General features: G+C 44.9%; 1 protein-coding gene across 1 annotated transcript in view; it reads right to left on the minus strand.

Moving 5' to 3' along the window:
- The window catches only part of LOC147115119 (brain and acute leukemia cytoplasmic protein-like), a 117,959-nt gene extending 106,453 nt beyond the window's left edge, over window positions 1-11,506 (minus strand). The window contains exon 1 of the mRNA XM_085992129.1: window positions 11,097-11,506. Coding sequence (XP_085848255.1) covers window positions 11,097-11,265 — 169 coding nt within the window. The 5' untranslated portion in view covers window positions 11,266-11,506. The remainder of the gene's footprint in view (window positions 1-11,096) is intronic.
- Between the last annotated feature and the right edge of the window lie 784 nt (window positions 11,507-12,290).

Here is a 12,290-nt window from a genome sequence, read left to right on the forward strand (position 1 = left end):
TACTGTGATATTAGCATACAGACACTTACTGCATGCATATGACATGGCTACATCTATTATTTGAACAGGCATTATGGTTTAATGCCTCCAATAAAATTGTGCATTAGGTAACATTCTAAAAACATGCTTAATATCGCCAACAATAATATCCAGCCTTTTGTTATTGTCTTTAACTGTGACGGGTGTGGGGAGCCACGGGGCCGTGTTCTCCGGGCAAGGTAGGTTCTGGACCCAAGTGCAGAAACCAGGCTAGAGGCAGGTATACAATCTTTAAGGTACTTTACTAGATTCACACATAACTAGATTCATACAAGGAACACAACAATATACATAGAACTCGAGACAAGTTACAAAATGGCTAGTCAAGAATAGGAACTCAGGACAGCTTCCATGAGGCAACCTACTTGTCCATACTGAGCTGGGATAAGCTTACCACAAGCGCAACCAGCTTGCCGAGATGAGACTCGAGACAAGCTATCACGAGGGGCTGCCACAGGGGTAACAGGCTTATCAATACAGAGCTCAAGACAAGCGCCAACATGGCAACACGCTAGTCCAGCCCAGCACCTTATCAAGACTAAGAACAACAAGAACACAGACTTAGATACATCTTAAATACAGAGCTCGAGAGAACCATGGCAGCCAGCTAGTCAAAGCCAGGAGCCACAGAGCGAAGGCTAGTCCCCGGTTCCCCGGTTAGGACTGAGCACAGAGGGAAGCAACCACAGAACTTATATACCAAGAAAACCAGGTGAAACCCATGAACAGCTAACAGGCCGTTAAGACTTAACACAGGAGGCTAGGAACAATTAACAAAGGCCTAGAAACAAGTGAAGGTGCCATCTAGAGGTTACAGAAGGAACTGACTGGCACCCTCACAGGACCCCCTCCCCTAGGAACGGCTCCTGACGTTCCCTCTGGACAATCAGGATGGCGACAGCGAAAATCCTTGAGGAGTTTAGGGGCTCGAAGACACAGGGCGCTAAGACACAGGGCGCTAAGACACAGGGCGCTAAGACACAGGGCTCGAATACACAGGGCTCGAATACACAGGGCTCGAATCTTCTTAGCTTCTCAAGCAATAATATTTCCCATTCCAACTGTTCACAAACTACAGATGTTCAGAAGTCTCAAAACAGAATCATCCTCCTCATCCACTAGCGGCAGGAACATGTCGTGGCGATCATATGACCAAAATCTTTGTAAGCAACGAAGCCATCGTTCTCCAGAGTTAGCACGCTCAGTGGATTATATTTGTCCAGGAGAACTCGAAGGTATCCAATCCAGGAGAGCTCAAAAGTTGTCTTGTCCAGGACAGCTCGAAAATTCAACTTATCCAGGAGAACTCGAGAGTCTATACGATCCAGAAGAACTCGAAAGTTTAACCTGTCCAGGAGAGCTTGAGAGTTTAATTTGTCCAGGAGAGCTTGAAAACTTAATTTGCCCAGAAGAACTTGAAAGTCTCTCTTTTGTAAGAGAATTTGAAAGCTTAACACAATAAAGGCCCAAAAGACTTGAAAGTTCACTTGAATTTAACATAGGAGACTTGAAAATTTACTCAAAAAATCTAACACAGTAGAGGCCCAGGAAGCTTGAGAATTTACTTGGGGTTTAACACAGTAGAGGCCCAGGAAGCTTGAGAATTTACTTGGGGTTTAACACAGTAGAGGCCCAGGAAGCTTGAGAATTCACCTGGGGGTCTAACAGTAGAGGCCCAAGAAGCTTGAGAGGTAGACTTGAAAACATAACACAATGAAGGCCCAGGAAACTTGAAAGTTTACTCGAAATTTTAACACAATGAAGGCCCAGGAGTCTTGAGAGTTCACCTGGGGTTCTAACACAATAGAGGCCCAGGAGACTTGAGAGTTCACCTGGGGGTCTAAATATAGTAAAGGCCCAGGAGACTCAAAAGTTTTACTTGAAAGTTTAACATTATAAAGGCCCAACAGACTTGAAAGTTCACACGAAAATTTAACACAGGAGACTTGAAAATTCACTTGAACATTTAACACTGGAGGCTTGAAAATTCACTCGAAAATTTAACACAAGACTTGAAAGTACACTTGAAAACTTAACACAGTGGGGGTCTTCTTCCTAGGAGACTCAAAATTAAACACTGACACAGCGGGGAGTCTACGTCCTAGGAGACCAAATATTTGCCCAAAACAGCTCAAAAAATTAACTCGAGAGTTTCAAACCTTAGCCGGTTGGTTTCTACTGGGTCCATGTATGGCTCAGTCCTACTGTGAGGGTTTTGGGGAGCCACGGGGCCGTGTAGACACGGGGCCGTGCTCTCCGGGTAATGTAGGTTCTGGACCCAAGTGCAGAAATGAGGAGAGAGGCAAATATACAGTACTTTGTTTGAACTTTACTAGATTCACACATAACTAGATTCATACAAGGAACACAACAATATATATAGAACTCGAGACAAGTTACAAAATGGCTAGTCAAGAATAGGAACTCAGGACAGCTTCCATGAGGCAACCTACTTGTCCATACTGAGCTGGGATAAGCTTACCACAAGCGCAACCAGCTTGCCGAGACGAGACTCGAGACAAGCTATCATGAGGGGCTGCCACAGGGGTAACAGGCTTATCAATACAGAGCTCAAGACAAGCGCCAACATGGCAACACGCTAGTCCAGCCCAGCACCTTATCAAGACTAAGAACAACAAGAACACAGACTTAGATACATCTTAAATACAGAGCTCGAGAGAACCATGGCAGCCAGCTAGTCAAAGCCAGGAGCCACAGAGCGAAGGCTAGTCCCCGGTTCCCCGGTTAGGACTGAGCACAGAGGGAAGCAACCACAGAACTTATATACCAAGAAAACCAGGTGAAACCCATGAACAGCTAACAGGCCGTTAAGACTTAACACAGGAGGCTAGGAACAATTAACAAAGGCCTAGAAACAAGTGAAGGTGCCATCTAGAGGTTACAGAAGGAACTGACTGGCACCCTCACAGGACCCCCTCCCCTAGGAATGGCTCCTGACGTTCCCTCTGGACAATCAGGATGGCGACAGCGAAAATCCTTGAGGAGTTTAGGGGCTCGAAGACACAGGGCGCTAAGACACAGGGCGCTAAGACACAGGGCGCTAAGACACAGGGCGCTAAGACACAGGGCTCGAATACACAGGGCTCGAATACACAGGGCTCGAATACACAGGGCTCGAATCTTCTTAGCTTCTCAAGCAATAATATTTCCCATTCCAACTGTTCACAAACTACAGATGTTCAGAAATCTCAAAACAGAATCATCCTCCTCATCCACTAGCGGCAGGAACATGTCGTGGCGATCATATGACCAAAATCTTTGTAAGCAACGAAGCCATCGTTCTCCAGAGTTAGCACGCTCAGTGGATTATATTTGTCCAGGAGAACTCGAAGGTATCCAATCCAGGAGAGCTCAAAAGTTGTCTTGTCCAGGACAGCTCGAAAATTCAACTTATCCAGGAGAACTCGAGAGTCTATACGATCCAGAAGAACTCGAAAGTTTAACCTGTCCAGGAGAGCTTGAGAGTTTAATTTGTCCAGGAGAGCTTGAAAACTTAATTTGCCCAGAAGAACTTGAAAGTCTCTCTTTTGTAAGAGAATTTGAAAGCTTAACACAATAAAGGTCCAAAAGACTTGAAAGTTCACTTGAATTTAACATAGGAGACTTGAAAATTTACTCAAAAAATCTAACACAGTAGAGGCCCAGGAAGCTTGAGAATTTACTTGGGGTTTAACACAGTAGAGGCCCAGGAAGCTTGAGAATTTACTTGGGGTTTAACACAGTAGAGGCCCAGGAAGCTTGAGAATTCACCTGGGGGTCTAACAGTAGAGGCCCAAGAAGCTTGAGAGGTAGACTTGAAAACATAACACAATGAAGGCCCAGGAAACTTGAAAGTTTACTCGAAATTTTAACACAATGAAGGCCCAGGAGACTTGAGAGTTCACCTGGGGTTCTAACACAATAGAGGCCCAGGAGACTTGAGAGTTCACCTGGGGGTCTAAATATAGTAAAGGCCCAGGAGACTCAAAAGTTTTACTTGAAAGTTTAACATTATAAAGGCCCAACAGACTTGAAAGTTCACACGAAAATTTAACACAGGAGACTTGAAAATTCACTTGAACATTTAACACTGGAGGCTTGAAAATTCACTCGAAAATTTAACACAAGACTTGAAAGTACACTTGAAAACTTAACACAGTGGGGGTCTTCTTCCTAGGAGACTCAAAATTAAACACTGACACAGCGGGGAGTCTACGTCCTAGGAGACCAAATATTTGCCCAAAACAGCTCAAAAAATTAACTCGAGAGTTTCAAACCTTAGCCGGTTGGTTTCTACTGGGTCCATGTATGGCTCAGTCCTACTGTGAGGGTTTTGGGGAGCCACGGGGCCGTGTAGACACGGGGCCGTGCTCTCCGGGTAATGTAGGTTCTGGACCCAAGTGCAGAAACGAGGAGAGAGGCAAATATACAGTACTTTGTTTGAACTTTACTAGATTCACACATAACTAGATTCATACAAGGAACACAACAATATATATAGAACTCGAGACAAGTTACAAAATGGCTAGTCAAGAATAGGAACTCAGGACAGCTTCCATGAGGCAACCTACTTGTCCATACTGAGCTGGGATAAGCTTACCACAAGCGCAACCAGCTTGCCGAGACGAGACTCGAGACAAGCTATCACGAGGGGCTGCCACAGGGGTAACAGGCTTATCAATACAGAGCTCAAGACAAGCGCCAACATGGCAACACGCTAGTCCAGCCCAGCACCTTATCAAGACTAAGAACAACAAGAACACAGACTTAGATACATCTTAAATACAGAGCTCGAGAGAACCATGGCAGCCAGCTAGTCAAAGCCAGGAGCCACAGAGCGAAGGCTAGTCCCCGGTTCCCCGGTTAGGACTGAGCACAGAGGGAAGCAACCACAGAACTTATATACCAAGAAAACCAGGTGAAACCCATGAACAGCTAACAGGCCGTTAAGACTTAACACAGGAAGCTAGGAACAATTAACAAAGGACTAGAAACAAGTGAAGGTGCCATCTAGAGGTTACAGAAGGAACTGACTGGCACCCTCACATTAACTCCCTCTGAATATCCTTTTTATTTATTTTACATTGTTTTGTCAATGTTGTGCCCATTGATGTGAGATGTGTCAATGCTGGGAATACATTACTTTTGTTTCAGTTTCTGCATCAAATACTCCACACGCTAGGTACAGCACAACTGAATCCATTGGCTGTAGTTCGTTGGGTGTGAAGTATTTTGGGACATCCGAGGACGTGACAGGTGCTAAATCAATGTAATGTTTTGCTTCTAGATGCAAAACACAACTCCCTCTACTCTACCTGAACAATGGGGGTGAATGTTATCTGCCTACCATCCCATTCAAATCAGGGCTGTCGACAGAAAATTAAAAAAAAAGTCTCCTGTCCATTGTCTGCCCAAGGCCCACCTGACTCGATTTTTGATCAGGGTCCTATGCTGGTCATGGGGCCCGACGGCATTTTCATGTAACAATGGGCAGGGTGTGCGCCGTGCATGCTCCACCCATTGGTACTAGGCCTGAAGTGGCCTAAAGGGCCGGCAGCAGATTACACACAAACATACATAGAAACATAGAAACATAGAAACATAGAAGATAGGAGCAGGAGTAGGCCATTCGGCCCTTCGAGCCTGCTCCGCCATTCAACGAGATCATGGCTGATCATTCAAATTCAGTACCCTGTCCCTGCCTTCTCCCCATATCCCTTGATCCCTTTAGCCTCAAGAAATATATCCAACTCTTTCTTGAATATATTTAATGAACTGGCCTCCACCGCCCTCTGTGATAGAGAATTCCACAGGTTCACCACTCTCTGGGTGAAGAAATTCCTCATTTCAGTCCTAAATGGCTTACCCCTTATCCTTAGACTATGACCCCTGGTTCTGGACTCCCTGGCCATCAGAAACATCCTTCCTGCATCTAGTCTGTCCAGACCTGACAGATTTTTATAGGTTTCGATGAGATCCCCTCTCAATCTTCTAAACTCCAGTGGGTATAAGCCCAATCGACAGAATCTCTCCTCATACGTCATTCCTGCCATCCCAGGTATCAGCCTGGTGAATCTTCGCTGCACTCCCTCCATGGCAAGAACGTCCTTCCTCAGGTAAGGTGACCAAAACTGCACACAATACTCAAGGTGCGGTCTCACCAAGGCCCTGTACAACTGTAGCAAGACATCCTTGTTCCTGTACTCGAACCCTCTTGCTACGAAGGCCAACATACCATTTGCCTTCTTAACCGCCGACTGCACCTGCATGCTTACCTTCAGCGACTGGTGCACAATAACACCCAGGTCTCATTGCACTTCCCCTTCTCCCAATCTATTGCCATTCAAATAATAATCTGCCTTCCTGTTTTTGCCACCAAAGTGGATAACCTCACATTTATCCGCATTATAGTGCATTTGCCATGTTTCTGCCCAATCACCCAACCTGTCCAAATCGTACTGGAGTTTCACGACATCCTCCTCACAGCTTACCCTCCCACCCAGCTTTGTGTCGTCTGCAAATTTGGAGATATTACATCCAATTCCCTCGTCCAGATCATTAATATATATTGTGAACAGCTGGGGTCCTAGGACCGATCCTTGCGGTACCCCACTAGTCACTGCCTGCCACTCGGAAAATGACCCGTTTATTCCAACTCTTTGCTTTCTGTTCGCCAACCAGTTCTCTATCCAAGTCAATACCTTGCCCCCAATCCCATGTGCCTTAATTTTGCACGCTAATCTCTTATGTGCGACCTTATCGAAAGCCTTCTGAAAGTCCAAATACACCACATCCACTGGTTCTCCCTTATTTATTTTACCAGTTACATCCTCAAAAAATTCCAGTAGATTAGTCAAGCATGATTTACCTTTTGTAAATTCATGTTGACTTATTCTGATCCTGTCACTGCTTTCCAAGTGCTCTGCTATTACATCTTTTATAATAGACTCTAGCATTTTCCCCACTACCGATGTCAGGCTTACCGGTTGGTATATCCAGCCTGTCCTATACAATTGTGATACCTTGTGTATCACAATATATACACACTCCATCCCACCCAAAAAAACATGTGATCTCCTAGATAAAAACCCAGACCAATTTGAGGGAAAAATCTGGGAAATTCCTCTCCGACTCCCCTAGGCGATCGAAACTAGTCCAGGAGATCACTCTGGTCCTGAATTCTCTTCTGGAAGAGGTGATCTCCACCCCAGCCAGAAACAGGTCCAGCTCTCGCTTGAAGAAATTCGGCGAATAGGTGTCCACCGCACAAGCTTGTTCCAGAAGTCCACTATTCTCTGAGTAAACTACCTCCTGACATCTATCTAGATCTGGCTTAAAACTTAAAATTGTGACACTTGGTACTTCCTAACCTAAATAGTGTGCTTTGTCTTATAGTCAATTGTCCTATAAATGCACTCAACACCCTATTTGTTGTAGCTATCGCTTCACGGCATTGCTCATGAACCTTTAGAGATCTATACGCTAGGATGCCCAGATCTTTTTCTTTCTCCACCTGCTTTAATGCTTTCCCTGACATTGTCAATCTGTGGGTCCTTCATTGTGAATATTACTCCTGGTGGCTAATCAGTTAAAATGCACATAATGTATAATCCATCCACTAAGATCCATTTCAGTTGATGTGGGAAGTGGAATAGGGCTACCACAATATGTTGGTGAGAAAATATCACTGTTAATCTAGAAATCAGGAGCTTGTGTTTCATGGATGCTCATTCCTTGCTGTACTAGATTGGATTGATCTGAAAAATAAAGTGATTTCACATTTTAAATGAGCTCAGTTTAAATTTTATTTAATAATGTGCCCTTAAATGTACTGCTTTGAAATTACTGAGAAATGATTCTGGAATTGAGCTCTTGAATGATTACATTCAGTCTAGCTGGAGTGACAGATATGTCAGTGAGCCCCATTGTGCTTGTTTCAGTCCCAGGCATTGCGTTGAAATGTCAGCCAGGCTACAAGTGGAAGGAACATTCAGTTGCTTCGTCTGCCAGTTGGAACGATATCAGCCTCACCACACACAAAATGAAAGGAATTCTACTGTAAATTGATTGTTTTGAAATGGGCATGAGTATGCACAGGAGAGATTGCACAGGAGGGGGCCCTCCAACCTAGTAACTCTCGGAGATTAAAAATAATTGATGTATGGAAAATGTAAAGTTTGATGGTTTATTTCCCCAGTTTTCCACAGAAATATGACTCAGCTGTCTGAGAGCTCGTGCATATCATTGGATTACATCCCCCTCATTTATCAGTATTTAAATAAAGGTGCATATTTAAAGAAGCCATATATTTTTTTAATTGGTATTTCAAGACTATTTTGTGTATTAAGGTGAGGGATGTCATGCTGTGAAATAAACACTTTCTGGCTGTCGTATCAGCATCGAGCATTCAGAAGACAGATGTAGCTTGATATTTTGAAAGCACACTTGATTTTCCAATGGAAATAAAATCATGTGACATGTAAAAGGGGTTGCTGCTTCGTCATCGACACAGACCACTTTCACTCTAGCATGCTTGAAAGGGTGATCACTTTGCTGAACACCTTTGTTCAGTCCACAAGCATGACCCCGAGCTTCCAGTCGCTTGCCATTTTAATTCTTCGTCCCACTCCCACTCTGACCTCTCTGTCCTTGGCCACCTGCACTGTTCCAACGAAGCTCAACGTAAGCTCGAGGAACAGCACCTCATCTTTCGATAAGGCACTTTACAGCCTTCCGGACTCAACACTGAGTTCAACAGTTTCAGATTATAACCTCTGCCCCCATTTTTTCAGACAGCAGGTGGTGGTAATGGTTCTGCTGTTGCCATTTACAGTTTCTCTAGACCCATCTTTTGTTTCTTGCCCCATTTCCACACCCTTTTGTGTTGCACCATCATCCCTTTTGTCTTTTTAACCTCTTCTGCCTTCCAGCCTTTCACAGACCTTTTGTTCTTTCCTCCCCTCCCCCCTTTCGCTGCTCCTACACTTGCTTAAAATCTGTTACACCTCCACCTTTCTCCAGTTCTGACAAAGGGTCATTGACCTGAAACGTTAACTCTGTTTCTCTCTCCATGGATGCTGCCTGACCTGCTGAGTATTTCCAGCATTTTCTCTTTTTATGGAAGCTTGACCCAGCTTTGTACACTCTGCTTGAATGACATGCTTTAACATTAACCACAGAAAATCTTTAGATTTTTTGGATGCAAGTTTAATTTTCATGAAATTGTATTCTTGATACTGTTACATACAAGGAACCCTGAATGATAACCCCCTAGCTTCTTTTATTCTTTAAATAGGGCAGAACAAAAGTTGTTAAAAGGGGTAAAATTGGTTTTGGCTGGAAGGGCAAAATGGTAAAAGCAAATTAGTAGCCATTTTACACCCCACCTGATTTACTTTCCCAAATATTATGGGGGGAAAAAAAATTATGTGACATGTAAAATGGCCTGCTGATTCACTATCGACCAAGACCAATGTCATTCTAGCATGTTTGAAAATATTGGGGTTAGATTTTCAACTTGCTGCTCTGGTGCCGAATGACTGCTTGTTATGGAAACTGCTTGATTCCCCTTCCACTGCTCGAGGACAGTTACTGACTGGATCTGTGATGGGATTTAAGAACATAAGAAATGGGAGCAGGAGTAGGCCATAGGGCCCCTCGAGCCTGCTCCACCATTCAATAAGATCATGGCTGATCATCGACCTCAACTTCACTTTCCCGCCTGATCTCCATATTCCTTGATTCCCTTAGAGTCCAAATATCTATCTATCTCAGCCTTGAATACACTCAACGACTCAGCATCCACAGCCCTTTGGGGCAGAGAATTCCAAAGATTCACCACCCTCTGAGTGAAGAAATTCCTCCTCATCTCAGTCTTATATAGACGACCCCTTATTCTGTGACTGTGACCCCTTGTTCTATACTCTCCAGCCAGGGGACAAACCATTCACTAATCTTATTAAAAATAACCTGCCTGGAAAATCAGTGGTAAAAGAAATTCAAATATTGTATGTGTAAATGTAAACCTGGTATATCAATAACATTTAGAAAGAACGGAAGAATAGATATTCTGAACATCGAATTAATTTGAAAAGGCTTAGAGAACCAAACCTAAAATATCCCAACTGGTAAAAAAAATTAACATGGTGACTAGATGTTATGCTTCCGTTCAGACCTTACACTCTGGAACCACCAATCATACAGCATCAACATTTTCCTTTGGTATTAAGTTATTCGTCGATGTCTGGGTGAAATAGTGCATTTATTTAAAGGCTTGTACAGTAATCATTAGCAGTCAGTTTATCAAAATGATAAAAGGGATCCGTCAATCTCCCGACTGTTTCCCCCCACCACCCCTGCTCACTTCAAAGTATGATGCATGAACTAAGTTTAGGACTGAATTACCTAGACTACATCAAGAGTATTCTTGGCAACTGTAGCACATCAGCGACCACTGCTGAGACAGCGCAACATGCGAGGACCACAGCGATTCCTCCCTTCCGGACCCGTCTCAGGAACAGGGCACAATTCTGGATCTCTCCTCAGCACCAGCCACGTACCGCCACTCGAAAACACTTGTCTCCCTGCACTTGAGGGACGGGGAGGTTTGTCCTGGTGGAAGTGAGCCCAGTGCTGTTGCTCGGGCGATCGGGGACTTCAGACAAGCGCTGTGTGTGTGTGTTGTGCGTGTTCCTCCTGCTTTCTTTTAATTCTTGCTGCTAAAATAATCTCCGCCCGGGTGAATGAGACAGCTCGCATGCGTTTGCTCAACAGCCTAAGGAGCCGGTGCTTGTTCAGTGTCAATCCGGCCTTTCCAAACGGAATGCGGATGATGCTCAAAAGAGTTGCTGGAATTAACAGCAGATTGCAAGTCGCAGCTCAGCTCAAAGCCGGACTTTGCTTTTGGAGAGAGACCCCCCCCCCCCCCCCCATCCCATAGTCCGACTGCCCTTGAATTACTGTTTAAAGTAACTGACACACATCCGACGAGCGCAGACTTAAATGCAACCAGACCGCCTTCTCGACAAAGCAAAGCCAGCCCACGCAGCGCTACTTACTGCAACACACAGGCAGGGAGCCCTGCTCCACCGCGCCGGGCTCGCTGGGGACCAGGGGCAGAGGCGCATCCGTGTCCGTGTAGGCAAGCCAGGTTGATTCGGTTTCTCTGGTCCAGCTCTCGTAGTACCTGGGCTCGATAGTATCAGCCCGGCTTCCACCACAACCCATCCTGCGATTCCTCCCTTCCTCCCCCCAAACACAGCTTCAGCTCCAACTAGGACCAGCAGTAGAATCTTTCCCGTCTCCCGGCGCAGTGAGGTGGGCCGAATTAGGGCACGGCTAGTTTATCTGCTGACAAGCCCAGGGAAATCATGATGTGTCTGTTTTTTTTTGTTTTGTTTGAACCCTGAGAACTATTGTGGTGCAGGAGTGGCTGGAGGCTCCTCCACACGTTTCTGCTGTCTCTCAATCTCAGCTGCTTGACGTCAAGGATTGCGTGCTCACCAGGCAAAGCAAAGCAAAGAGAGACATCTCCAGTCACTGGAATCAAGCACTTACTGGCAATCACATTCTTATAGGGAGCAGTAATTATAATAGGCATTGCGATTTCACTGATGCATTTTCTACTGGGAATTGTAACAATAAAATCGATTTGCTGGAAATGAGAATGTGGAACTCGCTACCACAGGGAGTGGTTGAGGCGAATAGTATAGATGCATTTAAGGGGAGGCTAGATTAACATATGAGGGAGAAGGTGATACAGGGTTATGCAGATAGAGTTAGATAAGGAAAGATGGGAGGAGGCTCGAGTGGAGCATAAACACCGGCAACGACTGGTTGGGCCAATGGCCTGTTGCTGTGCCGTATATCCCATGTAAATCCTATGTAATGAAATAATAGTTTCTGTGCTGTCCAGGGCTGCTGGAAGTAAGGTCTGTTGGATCTATATAGTATCTATATATATAAACGGATCGATCTGTCTGTCTGTCTGTCTATCTGTCTGTCTATCTGTCTGTCTGTCCTCATGTGTGCGTCTGTCCGGCTATGCGCTCGAAAGTTATAGGGCGTACCTACGCGTGCGTTACGTCGAAAGAAAGCTTACCGTTCCGAAATGGTCGTAAGCGTATTTACGTTTCGGCCGGACAAAAATCGCGCCCGCGGTATCCGAAAAACGTTCAACATTCTGCTCATTAGCATCTCATTATCCACTCATTAGCGATAGAGTGACCTCGAGGTTGACCAATCGTACGCCG

The sequence above is a fragment of the Somniosus microcephalus genome, chromosome 7 (genome assembly GCF_052327205.1).
Source record: "Somniosus microcephalus isolate GS21.2 chromosome 7, FLI_Smic_1.0, whole genome shotgun sequence".
NCBI classification, from domain to species: Eukaryota; Metazoa; Chordata; class Chondrichthyes; order Squaliformes; family Somniosidae; genus Somniosus; species Somniosus microcephalus.